This window comes from Herpailurus yagouaroundi, unplaced genomic scaffold (genome assembly GCF_014898765.1).
Source record: "Herpailurus yagouaroundi ecotype Mexico unplaced genomic scaffold, PumYag 408, whole genome shotgun sequence".
NCBI lineage: Eukaryota > Metazoa > Chordata > Mammalia > Carnivora > Felidae > Herpailurus > Herpailurus yagouaroundi.
Window position 1 is genome coordinate 24,744 of NW_024412625.1, and position 19,924 is coordinate 44,667.

The window sequence follows — 19,924 nt, forward strand, 5'->3', positions numbered from 1 at the left end:
CTTACTGACAAGGTCAAAGATGACTCAGCACAGCAGATCTGCTTGCAGCCAGCAGGCAAGGAAAATGGGGAGGGGAGAGCGTATCCTTTCTTTTAACGCCATTGCCCATAGCACACCTCACTTCCATTTGCATTCTGTTGACCATAACTTAACACTTCCTGGTAATGTAAAGGCTTAGTCTACAAAGCCATGTACCCAACTAAATATCAGGAATTCTCTCAATATGAGAGAAGGTGGGAATGGATGTTAGGTGGCAACGAGCAGTACTTTTGGCAAGTCAATAATCTTGACTCCACTCTTCACTTCCCAGCCTCTCCTCAACATATGGTCATCTGGGTTCTGGCCTTCACCTCCCAGTTGTATCATTCCCACCAAGGTCATCCTGTCATAGCTCAATGCAAGTTGTCTCTTGCCCTTCTCGATCCCACTGTAGCAACTGACCCATTAGACCTCTCCCTCTCTCCCAACCCCCAATAGCTAATCATCAAGACCTCTCACGTGTATGTCTTGAAACAATTGCCTCATCGTCCCACTACTTCCAGTCTTGCGCAACTAACATAGGCCAGGCCACCATCATCTCATGCGCAGCCTTAAAATTGGCCTGTTTACTTTTCCTGCCACCCACTTCCATTTCACGTCAACCCATTCTCCATCTCCAATCAGAATGATCTTTTAACAATGAAAGCTCAGCAATCAGTCAGTGAATGATTGAAATTCTTCAATGGCTTCTCAGTACTTTCCGGAAAAAGCACAAAGTTCTTTACTGGTTTGCAAGGTCCTGCAGAAGCAGGCTTTGGTTACTTCTCCAGCTTCATCTCTTAAAAGAAGCCTGTATTCTCTCCTCACCTTTTTGCTCCAGGTATACTGAAGTACCACGTATGTATCTATTTCCCAGGTCCTCTTGTATCTCTGGTGGCTGTTACTATGTTTCAGGCATTATCCAAAGTCATTTTCACACATTGGAATTTTGTTCATTTATCTCTTTATTTTGGTCTTTATTTACTTACTTATTTATTATTTTTGATGAATAAAAATTTTATGTATTTGAGACTTACAATGTGATATGTTGATATATGCATACACTGTGAAGTGATAACCACAATGAAACTAGTTAACATATCCATCACCACCCATAGCTACTTTGTTTTTGTGGTGTGGTTAGAATGCTTGAGATCTGCTCTCTTTGTCAATTTCAAGTATACGATATGGTATTGTTAACTGTAGTCACCGTACTGTACGTTAGGTCGCTAGAACTTGTGCATCTTACAATGGAAAGTTTGTACGTTTTGATCAGTATCTCCCCCTTTTGCCCATCCTCCAACCTCTGGTAACTACCCTTCAACTCTCTGTCTCTACAAGTTCAACTTTTCTTTAGACGAAGAGTTCACATGTGCATGAGATTATACAATATCTGTCTGTTTGCGTCTGACTAATTTCACTTAGAATCATGTCCTCTGGGTTCACCCACGTTGTCAGAAATGGTAGAACTTCCTTCTTTCTTCTGGCCAGATACTATTCCACTGAATGCACAGGCCATTTTTCTTTCTTTTGATGGGCACTTCAAGTTGTTTCCATATCTTGGCTACTGAATAATATTGCAATGAACATGGGAGTACAGATGTCTCATTGAGATAGTGATCTACACCCAGAAGTGGGATTGCTGGATCATATGGTATTTCTATTTTTAAGTTTTTGAGAACCTCCAAACTGTTTTCCACAATGGCTGTACCAATTTACATTCCTGGAAATAGTGCTTAAGGGTTCACTTTTCCTCCACATCCTTGCCCACAGTTGTTATCTTTTGACTTTTGGAGAATAGCCATCCTAACAAACAGGTGTGAGGTAATAGCTCATTGTGGTTTGGGTTTGCATTTGCCTGACAATTAGCGATGTTGAGCATCTTTTCTCATACAGGTTAGCCTTCTGTATGTCTTCTTTGGAAAAAGTCTATTTGGGTCCTTGCCCACTTTTTCACCCTGTTATATGGTTTCTTTGCTGTTGACTTTGGGAAAATTGTAAGAGGAAACTTTATTTAAAATGGAAGTGTTGAATTACTCTATTGTATACCTGAAACGAATGCAACACTGTATGCTAATGAACTGGAAAGAAAATAAAACCTTAAAGAAAATGGAGTCAGGGGGCCAGAAGGGGGAAGCTCACAGGCTCTACCACGTGTCATTTCCTGCAGACCCACTGGAAGGAGACATATCTTGTAAGCTGACACTACTTCAGCTACTGCTATACTACCTCAGCAAGAGGAAGAAAGGTCTTTCTTCTTCCCTCATGATGGCCCAGCTGATGACGGTCACAACTTAAGCAATGAAAAGCCACTATACTTGGATCTCCCAGTTTACTCCAATGGACTTTCACTAGATCATAGCCCTCCCAATTTCTTCCTTTCCTCTACAAAAGTGTTCCTCTCCTTTGTTCTCCAGACTTGCTATAGCTTCCTTCTCCCAAGGGGCAGTTCTCTGCTATTCCTAAATAAGCCATTTTCTTTTCCTGGTAACATAACTGGTAGTTTTATTTTTAAGGTTAACTATTCATGTGAACTCCTTATTTGTTTTGTATATTAACTCTTTCTTGGAGATGGTCTGCAAATGTATTCTCCGATTCTGTAGGTTGCTTTTCCATTTTGTTGATGGTTTCCTTCCCTTTCCTTCCCTGTGCTTTTTAGTTTGATGTGGGCCCAATTTTAATTATAATTAATTATAATTATATATATATATTTATGTATATTTATATATATTATATAATTATATATATAATTATATAATATATATAATTATATAATATATGTAAAAAATAAATATATTTTTAATATTTATATATATATTTATATATATTTATTTATATAAATATATAATATTTATATATTATGTGCATTATATTTTGTGCATTTTGTGTATATTTTGTGCATTATAAAATATAAATATATATTTATATATATAAATAAAAAAATATATATAGAAATATATATTTATTTATATATATTTTTTATAATATTTATATTTATATATTATTATATATATTTATATTTATATAATATATATTATATATTTTATTATATTATATATTATTATATATATTATTATATTATATTTATACATTATATAATTTTATATATATACAAATGTATATATACATTATATATATTTATATTTATATATTATTATATATAATATATTTATATTATATATAAAATATATATTTATATATATATAAATAAAAAAATATATAAATATGTATAAAATATATAAAATAAAATACATAAAATATATATATAATATATAAAGTATATATTATATATATATAAATATATATGTATAATTATATAATTATATATATAATATGTATAATATATATTATATGTTTGTGTATATAATTATATATATAAATAAAATATATATATTTATATATATATTATATAATTATAATTAAAAATAAAAATTTATTTTTACTTTTACTGCGTATGCTTTTGGTGCCAATTCCAAAATCTCATTGCCTAGAGCATAGTCAAGGAGCTTTCCTCTTTGAGTTTTCCTAGAAGTATGATGGTTTCAGGTGTTACATTTAAGTCTTTAAGCCATTTTAAGTAGATTTTTGTGTATCATGTAAGGGAAGGGTTCACTTTCATTCTTTTGCATATAGATACACAGTTTTCCCAACAGAATCTAATGAAGAGATAGATTGTCTCATATTCACCCATTGCTGGGGGTCACCTTTGGGGAGTCCCCTTTGAATTTTTTTTTCAATGTTTATTTTATTTTTGGGACAGAGAGAGACAGAGCATGAACGGGGGAGGGGCAGAGAGAGAGGGAGACACAGAAGCGGAAACAGGCTCCAGGCTCAGAGCCATCAGCCCAGAGCCTGACGCGGGGCTCGAACTCACGGACCGCGAGATCGTGACCTGGCTGAAGTCGGACGCTTAACCGACTACGCCATCCAGGCGCCCCTGGGGAGTCCCCTTTGTGGCAGCTCATTTCTGAGGTTCACAGACACCCATACTCACTAAGAAATGAACAGACACCACAAGCACAGAATCACACCCAGCCTCACCTGGGAACACAGGTATGGGGCTTATGGACAGACTCACACACAGACCCACACTGCAGACACGGCCAGTGACACCCGAGGAGAACACACACACCCACACACACACACACACACACACACACACAACACACACACCACAAATGGTAAGACCCAAGGGGCAGCAAATTCACACACATAACTAATATATACACGTACAAAACCCAGACATACATAGACACTCCCATAGGGACACACATGCCCCCAGATATGTACATAATGGAAGGGGCTTTTGAAAAGCCATGGTCACGCGGGGTGTCCTTTGTGACCTATCAGGGTCGAAGGCAGCTGATTGGTGGAGAGAGACCACAAACCGTCTGAATTGCTATGGCAATGCTCAAACAGGTGAAGACTTGGATGAAGAGAGATCTTCGTCTGCTCCACCTGCTACTGACAGTCTACTTAACTGGCTACTTGTGGCCTACTCATCTAGTGATTTACTGACCTGCTGAGCTACTAACTTGTCTGAACCCTCCTCCCTCCCTTCTTGTACTTGATCTGATCCGGGTACTCTCCCTGACCCCCTTCTTCTCCTGCCACACCCCCCTCCCCAATCCCATCCCCATTTAAACCCCGCCCCCCCACCTCACCCCCTTTCCCACCCCATCCCTTCCCCTCCCACCCCCACCACCTCCTCACCCCCATCTGCACCTCCTCTCTGGTGCCCAGGCGCCCCCTGAAAGGACCAGAATATGTCGGTTCGGAAGCTATTTTTCTCTATGCTCTTACTCGGGTATCCCGGTTACCCCAACACAAATGTGAGTACACATCCGACATCAGTGACTTCTTCCTTTTGTATTTATTTATCTTTTTCAGACTGTGGTTAAAAAAACAGCTTTTTCATGGAGTCCTTGATAGAACTCAGTTCTTTTGGAAAACCCATTAAGTCAGGGCAAGGTTTCTCCACCAGCATGTAGGGGTTCTGGCCACACCTGTCCACATGAAGTTGTGGATCCTGTCTGGGCCACTTGGTCCAAAAAGAGTAGTGTTGACAGGATGGAAACCTGAGCTTCATAATGTCCAGAAAGAAGGACATGGGAAGATACTAAAAGCCACTGAGACCTTTGTCTTAAATAAGGGGCTCGTATGATGTTTGAGTTATACTTCCTTAAAATCATTTTTAAAAATGTCAGAAACTCTGCTGAATAAGAGCCATTTAATAGTATTAATAGTATTTTATACTATTAGATGGCTCCTGGAAGGCCTGTCAAGATTCTTCTTCAAGCTTTGTAAGTTTAGAGTCCCTCTTATACGTAGTTAGTTTTCCTATCAGCACGTTGTTCACATTTGTGAAGTTTGGTAGCCCTGGGAACCGTGGTGTCCGAAGTGTTGGTGTTGGGAAGTGAAATGTCGTTGGTGCTCTGTGCTTCCTGGTTTGTTCGCTTTGGGGAACTTGTGCATCAGCCCTCTCCCTCTGGTCTTAGAGGCTGCCCCCAAGGACTCTGTGTCCAACCAGGTAGCTGACAAGCTCAGCGTACATGAAGTGGCCTCAGCCTGCTTGGACATTTATAATAAGAAAATCACTAGGAGTGATGTGATCAGGAAGTGAATGCATTCTTGTCCTTTCTTTAGCCAACTATGTGCAGAGTGTTGATTTACCCAAAGCAAAAAGGGTCTTGAATGTCCTTAGGATTGTCCAACTATAAAGAAATACCTGGTTGCCAGTGTGAATGTTTCATTCTATCATTAAAAAGCAAAACCTGTACTCCCAAGAGCCTGAGACAGAGACACAGGGGACACCCATAGAGAAAAGTAGATTTCTTGATATTGGCATGCACCAGATTCTTAGAGAGGGATCTGCAAGGTTCCAAGTCAGGAACAACCTAAATTGAGGCAGAATCCTCTCACATGAATACCTCCAGGCACAACAGAATCTATTCTGTCTCTTTTGAGTCTACGAAGGAGGAAATTTCTTGGTTCTGTTTATTGCAATTTCCCCCTTCTACCTAGGCTGCATCTCATAGATCAGTTCAGCTCTCTCTCCCTCCCTCATTTCTGAATTCTTGCACAAACTAACTTGTCTTGCATTTCCTACCTCCACCTGGTCATGACCATTGTCTGTGGGAACCAAGTGTTACTGGCTCCCTTGGACCTAATCTAGTTAACGGTAACTAATCAAATCAGCATACAGATAGCTGGCAGAGGTATCAAGAGTGCCCAGGACTTAGGATGTTTACCATTCATGTCAAGATGGCCTCTGTCTTTTGATCCCCATGATCACTGTGCTGACGGCCCCTGGTCTCTTGCAGACAGTGGCCACTCAAAGACAGTGTACATTTCCCACCAGGTCGCAATTTAGTGACCTCAGTTCTGAGAGCTGAAGATACAAATGGTACACATTTTGGAGGCTACTTTCTAGAGAGGTTTATTGGCACAAAATTAAAGTTTGGTATGTGAGTTAGTATGAATTGCATTGTGAGTGTATTTTCTCCTAAAGGACTGGTAAGTCTAGTTTTAGTAAAATGATATGTGTTCTGTTGTTTTGGTGACCATACGCAGGACTTTTGTGTTATTTAGAAAGTAATTTCCATAGTTGTTATTGATTGATTTAGGTGCAACACTATGAAATAGGAACTTGAATTTATTGTATTGGCTATTTGGAGATGTGTGTTCAAGTAACTTAAAACCTCATAGATTTCATCAAAATAGACAAGATCACCTGATTATGCAAGTCTTTATTTAATTCAGAAGTCTGACAATTTGGGCTGTGATTCAGATTCAAAGTAAACCTTGAACGTAAAACCTTATGGGGAGCCTGGGTGGTTCAGTCGGTTAAGCATCTGACTCTTGATTTTGGCTCAGGTTTGTGAGTTTGAGCCCAGCATCAGGCTGTGTGCTAACAGCGTGGAGCCTGCTTTGGATTCTCTGTCTCCCTCTCTCTCGTTCCTCCCCCGCTGTCTCTACTTTCAAAAATAAATCAACATTAGAAAAAAGAAAACCTCAGTGTTTTTAGAAACTAAACAATAATGTAGAAGTTATTTTTGCTGGAATAATCCCATATTATTATAAGAGCAGCTGCACATCTCTCAGTTATATCCATATCTGTAAACATCTGTCTCTATAACAGCCTCATTTGAATCTCTAGTACATTTTTATTGTTACTTTCTCCCATCCTTCCGTAAATTTTGGTGTATGTTTGGAAATGTTCCAAAGGATTTTGTCTAGGTACTTCGTGAATATGTACAACAGAAGTCATTTACTTCTTGTCTACTAAAAGGCTAAGGAACAATGAAGCCATCACCACAGTAAGATCGTAAACACAATCATCACTCCTACAGGTTTGCCCCTGCTCCTTTGTAAGCCTTCTGTCCTCCCTCTCCTTCAGGAGGAGGCCTTTGAGAGGTGTGCTTATAACCTCCTGGAGGCTGGTTGAAGGTTTATAAAAATGATTCTTGGTGACAGATATTATAAATGTCTTTGCTATTCCTCATTATCTCAAATATTATTTCAGCTTGTCCACATTTTGGCTGACCATTTCCCTCTTGGCTCTCGTGTCTTCGGAACTCTGTGGAAGCTTGCCGTTATTACTGCCACCGTTGCAATTTGTGCATGTCTTATTTACCTCTGGAGAGTTGTCCTTGCTGTGAGTATACTAAAATACCTTACAGATAGGCTTTTAAGCATAAGTAAGCAGAAGTTTTTTGGTAAGCACAAATTTTTTACTAGACCATTTGTATGCACTCAGTACTTCAAGTTTCCCTTTAAGCACGGCATTCATTGCATCCCACAAATTGTACTAATTCCAACATTCATTATCATTTAGATGGACATATTTTTAAAATTCTGTGAAATGTCTCTTTGACCCTCTTCTTTTAGAATTTCTCTAGTCTATCTCTATTCTCTATCTTCTATGAGAATATCTCTCATGTATTTTGTAGTTTTTCAGTTGTCTTTCTATTATTGATGTCTAGCTTACATATGTGTTCTGAGAACCTATTTTCTATGATTTTGTTGACTTCAAGTTAAGGTGTATTTTATGACCCCGAATATGGTCTGTGTCAGTGAATGTTCTATATGAGCTTGAGAAGAATGTGTATTTTTCTATTGTAGAAAGTGTTCTACAGATGGTCATGGATCTAGGTGATTGGTGATGCAGTTCAGTCCAACTGTGTTCTTATATTTGAATATCTTTATGCTCAATCTGTCAATGACTGATAGAGGGTGTTGAATTCTTGCAGCTGTAATAATGTATATGTCTACTTCTCCCATCAGTTGTATCAGTTTTTGCCTCATGTATTTTGGCACTCTGTTGTTAATGCATGTACATTAAGGATTATGTTTTCTTGGAGAATTCAGCCTTTATTATTGACCTCAGTATCTCCAATAATTTCCCTTACTTTGTACATGTTTTGAAGGACAATTTAATTGTTCACAGAATTCTAGGTGGATGGGTTCTTTTCTTTTAACAGTATAAACATTTCAGTCTTCTTGATTGCATGGTTTCTGAATTCTGAGTATTTTTTGTCCTGGTTCCTCTTGGGTAAGGTGTTATTTCTTCCATCTCCCTGCAACTCCAGCCCCCAACACTACCCCTTAGCTTCTTCCAAAATTCTTTGTTTTCAATTTGCTCTTGATTGAATAGTATATGTCTAGGGATAGTCTTGTGTTTCTTGTGTTTTTTTTGTTTTGTTTTGTTTTGTTTTGTTTTGTTTTGTTTTTGGTTTGGTTTGGTTGATTTGGAGGGGGGTATTTATCCTGCTTGAAATTCTTTGAGTTTCCTGAATCTGTGGTTTATGACTATCATTAATTTTGGAAAATTCTCAGTCATTTGCACTTCAAACGTATAAGTAGGTATTCCCAGTTTGTGTATGTTACACCTTTGTCATTGTCACACTGGTCTTGGATTTTCTCTGTTGTATTTTTAATTTTTTTTGTGTGCGTTTCTGTTTTGGGTGTTTCTACTTGACATTTCCTTCTGCTTGTTGAGTCTTTCCTCAGCTGTGTTGTGTGTGTTCATAAATCCAACAAAGGCATTCCTTATTTCTGTTATGATGTTTTGGATTTCTAGAAGTCCTTTTGGATCCTAGAGTTATCGTTTTTGTGCTCACATTCACCACCTCTTCTTGCATACTGACTACTTCTTCCATTAGAGTCATTATCCTATTAATCAGAGCGGTTTTACATTCCCAGCCTGATTATCCCACCATCTCTGCCATAGGAAGTGTGATTCTAATGCTTGCATTCTGTGTTCAAAATATGTGGTTTTTCCTTTTAGGGTACCTTGTTAAGTTTTTGGGGAAGCTTGGGGTCACGTCCGTGTTTAAAAAAACTGAGGTGAAGGCTTTTAGTGTCAAGTTTTGTCTTTCCCTAGGTTTTAGGCTGAGTTTACTCCCCTATGAGACAGGAAGGAGGAAGAACACTGTAGTTGAGTATTTCCCTTCATCTGTATTGCTTGTCTTCAGAAAAACCCCATTAGGCTTTGGAGAAATAGTTTCTCTGGAGGGCAGGCCTTCTAAGCAAGAACAGAAGAGCATGAGTTTATTTATAAGTGGCTGTGTTTCCTCTTTTCCTGCCAATTTAGAAATCTTTCCCTTCAAAAAGAAAATATGCATATTAAGTACTTGGAAGGCCATCTCTCTTTCCATTTCCCCTGCTTAGGAAAGGAAACATGTGACATTAAAGGACTATCCATGGTTTCCTGTTTGCCCTCCGTAGATACACTTTCCTATAAAACATTTTTATGACTCACTTTTTGATACCATGATGATATTCCAATATCCTGGCAAGATGTTGGGGCTCGCTTCAGCATCACATCATCATTCAAAACTTTCAAATAGGGATATACGTCCTACAGATCAAGAAAATGTGTCTTTACCTTTTGCTAAAGTAGAGTCTTGCCTAGATTTTATTGAGCTATAATTCATCAGGGGATGACTTGGGTCTGGGTGTTACTGGGCCACCCAGACCAGGTTCTCCAGTCTCAGTGTCTTAGTAATGAACACTGATCGAAAGGGAAACAAAGCAGGTGGCGTTTATTAGAGATAGGTTGTATACAGCGGAGCCACCGAGAAAGAGGAATATCGCTCCCCAAAAGGGTGGTGTGCCAGGCTTATAAAGGCACTTTTCCAAAGGGTGAGGGGCTGGGAGTGGGGAAGCATCCTTCAGTCCCACAGTCATTATCTTATGGTTGTTACTTTACAGTGGACACAAGACAATCACAGGATGTCTTTTTCCATGGTTGACGTGCTTTTAGTGCTCCTAGAAAATAGAAATCCTAGTGCAGTCAGGCTTTAAATGGTTATTTCTACTTTTGCCCAGACAACCATTACTCCCTAATACCTGTTCTCTCTTTGGTTCACTTTTCCAGAAGTCTCCAGTATGGAAACTGTTAACCCTTGCCTTAGACCAGTGCCTTTATAGGAATTCAGTTCCTCTTGCTTTTCTTATACCTTCTCAACGGGAGCCCTTTTTGCTTTGTTTTTGAAATGTTAGCCATCATTTCTTTTGGTGCCTGTGCTTTTGCCCTAGCCATGTTCCACTCTCTTTCTCATCTGATGATGTGTTTTTGGAAGACCCTCTGTTTTTAGTGATCTAGGAAAATCATAGCACCTGACATGTTGTAATTGTTTATTGATTTGGAAAGCAGCCAACCCTGTGTAACATTTCAGAAAGCTTTCTAGAGAATGAAATAAGTGTGTCTTCATACAAAGGTTTTCCTTTTCTTTCCTAGCTGCTTCCTTCCTCCTTCCCATCCCTTCCCTTTCCTTCTCGCCCCCCTACCATCCCCCTCCATCGCTCTCTCTCTATCTCTCTCTCTGTCTGTCTCTTTCTTCCTCTCTCCCTTTCTCTCTCTCTCTCTCTTTCTTTTTTTCTTTTTTTTGGCATTTCAAATGATCCTGGGTTCTGGACTTCAGTGTGGATGTTGGGTTTGACTACAAGAGAAAAAAAATCAGACAAATATTTTATTTACGTATTTTTAAAACTGTCCGCATTATGCACTGACAGAATTGAATATTTTGATATTTATTTAATATAATGTAAATCTATCTTTTGGTCAAAATAAGCTCTGAATCTTTATGCTTTTATCAGAAATGGTTTATAAAGAATCATGAACTAAATATGAAATTCTACTTTTTTATTATATTAACGTTATGAATTCAGTATGCTGAACAAAATGATCATTGTGATTTCATTGGATGACCTTTCAGTATTTTATCAGGAAGAATAAGTTTTTACTATTACTATGTTTTGACCTCAAACTTAATTTTGTTTCTTCCTCTCTCAGACAGAGCCTCCAGTATATCCAGGTAAGATTTTAGGTTTGAGTAGTCTTTGTAATGTTTTTTCATTACTTGTGTTTGGTGTGGGTTTTCATTTTTTAACTAGGGATAAATATGGTGACTTCTGATGTCTAATTGACTTGTTAACTCTTGAAAATCTTTGTCTTCCCTGTTAGAGGCTAAGTGACAATGTGGAGGGATTGGCCTCTCTTAAGACAAGAGACCAGGGGAGGAAAACATCACAGGAGGAAGGAGAACAGAATGAGTGTAATTTTGCCTAGAAATGATTAGGACAGAAGTGATGATATGAGCCTGAGGTGTGGAGTGAGTACTTTGCCATGACCTGGCTTTTGGTGAGATGTGAAGATGAGAAAACCCTCTTTGAGTCTGTCAAGAAGCCTAAGCTTAGAGAAGAAGCCAGGTATTTCCAGGCAGGGTGTGTGTCACAGGAGAGGGTTAAACCAAGGTTTTGAGTCTGAGGTGGAGGGAGCCACTCATGCCAGGGGAAAAGTGAACTTGATGCAAATGGGGGGCAATCTATTCTGCGCGGACCCCATGGACTGTGGTGATTCTGTGGTGCTGTCTGTTGAGAGGCAAGGTGGCTACCTGACACTTAACCAGCCCTCAAAGACTGGTTGGTGTTCATCACTGTAAATGCAGCGGTGGTGGTGATGAGAAGAGTGACCTCAGGGCATGAGAGCTCTCACATTGGGCCAATGTGAGAGGAGTTTGCACTTTGTGTCGGTTAGAGGAGTCGGTGTTCTAGAGCTTACACGTATAGGAATGTCAGTGAAATGAGGTTTCTTGGGTTTAAAATGCTGCTGAAACTTGCTTTCTTCAGGCACAATGAGAAAGCTAAAAAGTTAGTTACACCCATGTGTCAGATCATGTGTCTGTGCTGCTAATACAGTGGGATTATTCGATGTCACTGGTTTGGTAACAACCTTAAAAATTGTTTTATCCCCTTTTAGTTAATTTACAGCAAAAAACTGCAAAGATCAACACGTTGGAGAAAGAAAACACAGAGCTGGCTGAAGCAATATCCACGTGGGAACAGAAGGTAGCATTGCCCTTTCAAATATTTCTTGTGACTTCATTTGGATTAGTTTTACCTCTTGTAGTTCATCCTACTGACCTATTTCATGTGTTCTATAAATACTTCCAATTCAAGACAAGCTTCACAAATGTAATAAAAAACTACCTTTTTATTTGTGAAAGGAGTCACACATCAGACATAGGCTTATCTACCACGATGCTATTTTTGAATTCTGATTCCTTTTTCATATGTTTTGTATATACATCAATGAATTAAAGATACATCTTCAAGAAGCTAAGAGAGAAAGTAACATTCACTCTGCTGAAGCTCTGAAGTTGAAAGTAAGAATCCTTTCTTTGCCTGGATTGCGTTCTAAAAACACAAGTAAAATTAAGGAATTGTTATGACTCATTCAACATGTTCTGTTGAAGGAGAACATCAGAAAAGTTGAGCACTTCAACAAATTTTAAATGACACCCTTCAAAGTGCACATGTTACCTTGCAATCAGAAAGAGAGAGAGAAAGGAATGTTAAGAATCAGGAAGTGCTAAGAGTTGGCTGCTTTTACTGTCATTTGACTTTGGAGGCTTTTTGTTCATTGGGTGAGGTGAGCATAGCATATTCGCTTGCTGTTTACCATAGTAGAGAGTGGGCCTCTGGGAGACAAACCTCCATCTGCACAGCTGGCATGTCACTAGGACCACCATGAGGAGATTGCTATTTCAAGGACTAGGAAGTATCTTTTATTTTCACAACTAGGTCATTACCACATCATTCAGACCTGCCCTCCAAGATATGGAGAAAATCCCCCAAGATAGTTGAGAGATGAAGGGCAATAGCAAATTGTATACTGCCTTCTTCTCTTCATGCTCAACAACGTTCAGTGTGCATAGAGGAATATTCTCCTAAGAAAGCCATTTGTGAGCCCTTTGACTGGAACTATTTTCCATGTTCTTTGCCTTCTCCTTGTTGTATTTATGCCCCAGGATCTTTCTTTGTTGCCATGCACAGTCCTGTTGCACTCACATTGTTGTGCGATCCTTATTTCTTGAATGTATTTTCTCATATCTGTCCTAAAGTCAGAAGATGCAAACGGTCAATTGGAGGAACTGAGAGCCTCGAGGTCCAATAAACGTGCACTGGAAGGTATGTTGTCTGTTGGGGAGAAATCCCCATATGGTGGCAATGACTTTGCTTTGGGAAGGGAAAGAATGCCTTCTTGACTTCACACTAGTTGCCCTTTTCCTGTCACCCCCAAACCAAGTCTCAGGTCATATGCACATGCACAAAATAACCATTTTTTTTACAGCATGGAAAAAGGCCGTGGAAGACATTCATAATGCTTTGAGTTCTATTAAAGCAATCAGGGAAGAATCAGCCAAAAGGCTGAAGGAGAGCGGAGACGTCCTTGATGAATCCAATGAAGAAAGAAAAATGGCTACAGCAAAGTAAGACGTTCATGGGATAATGGTCCCGAGTACTGTTGTATGAATGAATGTGGGGGCCGCTATAGATAAATATATTTCTTCTAGAATTGGATCCAGAGTATTTTTGCCAAATGCATTCAGGAGAATTGTGCCTGCCCTTCCTACCTTGCTTCCTATAACCTGCATTTTCCTTTCTGTCCTTAGTGCTTGTCACACATTCTTGTGTCATGTACTTGGGGTAGAAGAGGGAAGATACTGGCATTAAGCACACTGATAACAGGATCCCCTCTGGATCCATTTACATTGGCCTATAGGTTTCAATCCCATCCCATTGTCTTATCAGCCGGGAATTAGGTGATCTTTGTTCAGCACCAGACTTGGGTCAAAAATATTTAGGGAAAACATTGACTTACCTTGCTGCAGAAACCATGGGAGTTTCTTTCTAGACTGTGGGTTGGGATGGCATCAGTACTGCATCTCTTCATCCAGTCTGCAAGCGAGAGTCGTATGAAGTGTGTCTTCATGGGTTCATTAGAAATTTGGTGCACCAGGTGCATGTTTCTTCTTTGGTCCAGTATTTCCTTTTGTTCTCAGGAGGAGGGCCTTCAGAGCCCCTCATTCACATTGAAAAGGAAATGCTTCCTTGTCTTCCCTGGAGACTCAGCTTCTGTTAGTCCTTTCCACACCCGGGGTGGAGCCTGCTCTGTCTCACTGGCATGTTGTTTTTGTTAATTTGTAAGCTCTTTGTGGGAGCAGGTAGAGCAACCTGACCACCTTTCTATCTTCAGCCCCTTACAACAGAGCCTCTACATTACAGCCACCCCAGAAAACATTTGCTGAAGGACTACCTGAGAGGCCAGAAGGAAATGCATGTACCTTTCTCTGTCTAGTGCTTTTGTGTCCACTAACAGTCTTTCAGTTTTGCATGTGATTCTTGAGTACATCCGGTGCCAAGTTGAAACCCTTTAAAGCAACACCATGGACAAAATAGTCTGAGGGCAACACAGCAAACCAGCCTTTCTAAGCATTTCCCTTTGCTGCCTTCACTGTCAATGAACTGAGTCTTGTTAAAGTAGACTGACTCCATGAAGTTGATAGTTTTCCATCTGAAATCTGTTTCCTGAAGATAAGAGCCTGACTGTGGGACAGTTCACACCATGTTATATTTCAGCATATATTGCTACTCTAAGATTGGCCTTTCCCTCCACCAGGATCTTTGAAAGAGTGGGCAGGGGTTGCACTCCTGAACCTTAGTGGTGTATGGGAGTGATTTGCAATGCTGGTGAAGCCATATCCTGGAAGGCTGTCTTTCATACTCAGTGTCTGTGTCAGGGTACAACTTCTGGACTGAGATTCAGTGCACTGCCCCATGGAGGTGTAAGGCAATGATGATCCCCTGCCTCATCCTAATGGGTACAGTTGGTCAGGCACAGGTTTTCACACTGACCTGAAATAGGCCTTCTCCATCGCAAACAAAAGACCAACTCTGGGAAGGCACAAGGTGCAATGTTATTTGATGACTTGACGATGAAGGGGTAGAAGCAGAGGACTAGAAAGGCAGCTCTGATTGTAGGCGACTTGGCAGCAGACGGAGGTTGAATTTTCTTTAACATTAAATGGGGTCTTCATTTCTCTGACTGTGTTGTCAGTCTGTGCATCGTTGGGGGAGGGGATAGGGATATTTGAATCTAGGCTGTAAGAGAGCTGAGAAGGAAAAAGGCAGAATTTCTGGACCTTGGCTACTGGACTATGTATATATCTTTCCCATCTTAGGAATCTGGATATGACAAACTGTGAACTAGTGGCAATGAAGAATCAGCTGGCAACTGCAGAGGAAAATCTGAAAATAGCTACAAGGGACATACACAAGTGCAAGTGAGTTCAGATACTAATTAGCAGCGGCTCATGAAACCCCTGTTCGTTTCTTAGTTCTAACCTTTGTACAATGGGTAGACTCCATGAATATAGTAATACAAACACAAATTCAGAGGACATATCCGTAGAGAATTAACAGATAGGAAAAGATAAGTATTAGAAAGAACAAAACAATTAAGCTACTAAACATTTCTGGGTCTCCAGCATTGACCTGCCCATGTAGAAACTTCATCCATGCCAACGTTCCTGAGGGGTGGTGTCAGTTGTCATAATCTATAGGAAAGCAGTGTGTCATAGGATGAAATCATATCCATCAACAAGGTAGTCCCATCTGATGGTCCTGGTCTTTGCAACCCTAGGAAACCTGGTGAGTACACAAGTGAAAGGAGAATAGAACTTTATGTTGGCTTTATGATGAAAGTCACTTGTCACATGATGAATTAGGGCAAGATTGCAAATGGAAAATCATTCTATGACCTCTGAACCCTACAGGCATGGAATAATGAGTAAGGAGAGGATGGAACAATAGCTTTGGTTCTGTACATTTAGAATTGTGTGAAAAGTGTTTCATGTGAAAGGATAAATTGTATTGGGGGAAGATATGAGGATGACGGGAACATGAGCAGATTATTTATAATCCTACCTAATATTAGGCCTTATTTGACGAAAACAATTGTATCTCACAGACAGCAAATGGAACAAACACGAGAACAGCTGCAGAAGGCAGAACGCACCTTCACACACCAGGTAACGTGAGTTCTGCCTGACATAGTGAACCCTTAGCACCTCATGTGGTTGAGTGTAGTGGCCCTTGGAATTCCTAAACACGGACTTTTCATTGTCGATTTTTCAGGTCGCAGTTTATGAGCGTAATGCTGAGGACAACTGGGTAAGTGTTTTCCTTTTTCCTCCTCTCTCTTTGGTGCACAGTCTGGCACGACTGAAGGTGGATGTGTTTTTCTCCCCTAGATCAAGACTCTGATCCGGGAGACGAGAATGGCGGAACAGAGCCGGGAGGTCGCCCGCTTGAAACACAGGTGTGGGAGCGTGACATGAGTTTTTATGGGTGTTTTGAGGGATGACAGTGGTGCCGTTTAGTGTCTAGTCAGAGGACGTGGCATTGCAACCCTTATAGAAGTCCATTCTTTTTCTGTATCCAAGATTGGATATGATGGAAGGAAAGAGGCCGCTTGAGGGATACAGGAGGTGGAGACCAATGCCTGGAGGTCCAGAGACGCAGAACCCTCTGAAGAGAGGTAAGGAGCGCGTGGTGATGTGCAGCAGCCTAATTTCTGCGGCAAAGCCTTTTCCTGTGGGTGATCATCGTGTGTCCTGGACAGAACCGCAAACACTAAGGACAGCAGGTGGTCTGAAGGGGTGACAGAAGGGTGTTCTCCTCTGGTACTACAAGCAGTGAGGCACGTGTCCCTGGGACTGTTGGAGCCCATGCCCCTCCTCTGGCTGTGACCCTCCCACCTCCTCTAGCATCCCCCTGTCTGAAGAGCCTGGAAAGGATGATAGGACAGGGGCCTGATCCTTCTTCCCACCCGGACTCAATGTGAAGACTTTAGTTTATTTGAGGAGAAGGTCATTTATTGACTATTTTTAATGTTCCTTTATTTTTATTGTTGTGAACTATAGACCTACATTCCTGAATCCAAGCTCCAAATAGCTTCGTCCTCTGATGTTATCAGTGCAACTGTGCAGCTTCACTGCTAAACACCCATAGTTTTCCTTTACTCCTTAATATAATATCAGTCAAGTTCAGTTCCATTCAGAAATAGTTAGTTACATAATATCGGCTCCCATGTGGAAGGCAGCTTATAGATAAGCTGAAAGACTGAACAATTTGCCTGGAGTCAGAAGACACACACCCATGCTCTTCTGTGGAGGGTTTTTTGATGTTATCCACCAACTGACGCTCTCATTTTAATTTTTATCTGAAATGAGATACTGAGTTATTACCCCTCATGTGTATTGAGAAATGGCTGTTTTGGTGACGATTTCCTGATTTCTCTTTGAGCTGCCCTGTTGAAAGTTATTTGACTAATTATGAAGAACATGAGCCAGGACCCTATGGTTTCTTCAATAAGATATGATGGGATGGATCTCCCCCTTATCACTAGGGTCAACTGAGGCTTGTGGGTTACTCTCTGCTTCTCCTCCTGGTCCTGAGTGTGGGCAAGAGTTTAACACGTCACAAAATGTGGTGTTTGTGTGAATTCTTCACAGTCTACTAAAATCAGAGTAAACCTCTATCCATTTCAGAGCCTTTAGCCGAAGCTGATGTCACTCCCATGAGTCACAACTACAAGCAGTCTACCAACAATGCCGAGACGGACAAGGTAAATTCTGGGGCCATTTTCAGTTGTAGGTCTGTCAGGAAACCCTCATTTGCGGAACAGCATGCTCTGCGGCCTTATCCCTGTTTTCTGTGTTGTGTGATATGTCTGCCTGTTTATATTCTCCAAATGCACAGCCTTAACCCAAGAGTCTACAGGCTGCTTTCTTTTCAGCCTGTCATCTTTTTTCTGGTCAGCTTAGTTGTCAAAGGAACTTAGAAGTTGACCACCCTATGGCTTTTCCCTTGTGTTCAAAATAACAACAACAGGAAGATACACTGCAGTCTATAGCAAAGTCTCTAAGCTTGTTGACTCCTAACACACTACCTCTCTGTGGGATCAGTGTTGTTGTTACTTTCCTCTTTCTGGTCACACTATTCATGTGTGAAGACTGTCTGTTCATTGTAAACGTGAAAAGACTTCCCTCAATCTTTATATTGTGTGCCTTGTACAATTTATGATGGTTTTAGACAAAGTCATTGTCATAACTCACCACCTTCACGTCTTCATGGGTAAATGAAGTGTTTGGAATCCTTTCCAGCAGTATCTTAGGTAAAAGTATTCTGAACACAAGGTCCTTCAGTTTTATTCATATGAGCAGGTTCTCTTGTGTTTCCAGTCAGTGTTAGAGCTGATAGCATCGCTCATGACACATCCCTGGAAATGTATACCAAAGTCAAAACACATGTGCATTAATTCTGTTTCATGAATGTCTGCCTCTTTTTTCCCATAGGATGTATTACTCTGTGTCTTGTAGTGTACACAAAACCAGAATTCCTTATGAATTCAGGTAAACACTTGGGGGCCTAGTACTCATTGATGTGTAATATGTTCCTCACAGCAAACATTTCCTCAGGTCCCCTACAAGACTCCAGGCATCCCCAACTCCCGAGTGGTTTCTTGGCCTTTGACAGCACTTGCAGAAAGTAGGAAGACCTCTTTCTCAGCGAGGGAAGCAGAGGGGGCCAAGTGTGGGGCCGGCAGGCAGAACTTGTCCCCAAGAGTAGCTGTGATTTCATGTGCAGAGAATGAGCTGTGTATTTGCAGTCCATTTTTCTGTGTTCGGAATAAGCCAAAAACAGAGCTTTTGCCGTCACTGTAGTGGAGGGATGCAAAGTATCCTGGACATGGATGTCCGCCTGTCTGGAATATGCTGCTTCATTAGTTTGGAATTACTTATTTAATCCTGTAAGATGGGATCATTTTGTTCTAAATTCTCAGACCTGGGCAGGGACATGTGGTGACAGTAGTTTAACCGCCTGCGTTTAGTTGCCTAAGCTGTAGGTGGGACAGAGTTTTCAGGTACTGATGCTACTCTCTTGGATCCTGGTGGCAGAGAAGGGGGCAGGTGCTGACCCGTACTTCTATGGGTTTCAGCTGCTTTGGGGATTGGTTCTCTTGTGTGGCATCTGCACATAGCTGTCACTTCTGTTCTGCAGGGCAGTGTGGATCCGTGGCGACCTCCTCCATCAACTGGAAGATTCTGCACACCCTACCCTAGAGGCCATCGTATGATCTCCTTGGCACATCCACCTCCTGTACCAGGTTCGGGACCATCCCAAACCCCTCCACCTGCACCACTTGGTAAGATGATCTGGGCAGTATGAGTTGGCTTGCAAAGAACCTTCATCTAATTTTTGTTGTTGTTGAGTCTTTTTAAAAGAAATTTGTTAATGTTTATTTATTGTTGAGACAGACAGAGACAGGGCATGAATGGGGGAGGGTCAGAGAGAGGGAGACACAGAATCTGAAGCAGGTTCCAGGCTCTGAGCTGTCAACACAGAGCCCGACGTGGGGCTGGAACTCACGCACTGTGAGATCATGACCTGAGCCGGAGTCGGATGCTTAACCGACTGAGCCACCCAGGCGCCCCGTTGTTGAGTCTTGTACAAGGTGCAGAGGTGGTACCACAGACCATTGAAACGCAAGGAA

At 40.8% G+C, this 19,924-nt stretch overlaps 1 protein-coding gene across 3 annotated transcripts; it reads left to right on the plus strand.

Annotated features, from left to right (window-relative positions):
- The first annotated feature begins 4,706 nt into the window (after positions 1 to 4,706).
- LOC121022451 (transport and Golgi organization protein 1 homolog) lies at positions 4,707 to 19,643 on the plus strand. Of its 3 annotated transcripts, XM_040463581.1 has the most exons (14): positions 4,707 to 4,850; positions 7,544 to 7,675; positions 11,318 to 11,339; positions 12,284 to 12,372; positions 12,627 to 12,689; positions 13,428 to 13,494; positions 13,658 to 13,796; positions 15,549 to 15,650; positions 16,337 to 16,397; positions 16,504 to 16,539; positions 16,620 to 16,687; positions 16,812 to 16,906; positions 17,919 to 17,995; positions 19,432 to 19,643. In XM_040463581.1, exons 1-14 carry the CDS (start codon positions 4,785 to 4,787, stop codon positions 19,597 to 19,599), a joined length of 1,185 nt encoding a protein of 394 aa, XP_040319515.1. In that variant the 5' UTR covers positions 4,707 to 4,784; the 3' UTR covers positions 19,600 to 19,643. The 3 variants fall into 3 exon arrangements, with proteins under 3 accessions (XP_040319515.1, XP_040319517.1, XP_040319516.1); XM_040463583.1 differs by lacking the exon at positions 7,544 to 7,675 and having other exon boundaries at positions 19,432 to 19,642; XM_040463582.1 differs by lacking the exon at positions 12,627 to 12,689 and having other exon boundaries at positions 4,708 to 4,850; positions 19,432 to 19,641.
- The last annotated feature ends 281 nt before the right edge of the window (positions 19,644 to 19,924 follow it).

Coding starts and splice junctions, on each gene's coding strand:
- LOC121022451 (XM_040463581.1), top strand. CDS start 4,785: ATGTCGGTTCGGAAGCTATTTTTCTCTATGCTCTTACTCGGGTATCCC. Junction 16,398..16,503: donor AACGCACCTTCACACACCAG/GTAACGTGAGTT, acceptor TCGATTTTTCAG/GTCGCAGTTTATGAGCGTAA. Junction 16,688..16,811: donor GTCGCCCGCTTGAAACACAG/GTGTGGGAGCGT, acceptor TCTGTATCCAAG/ATTGGATATGATGGAAGGAA.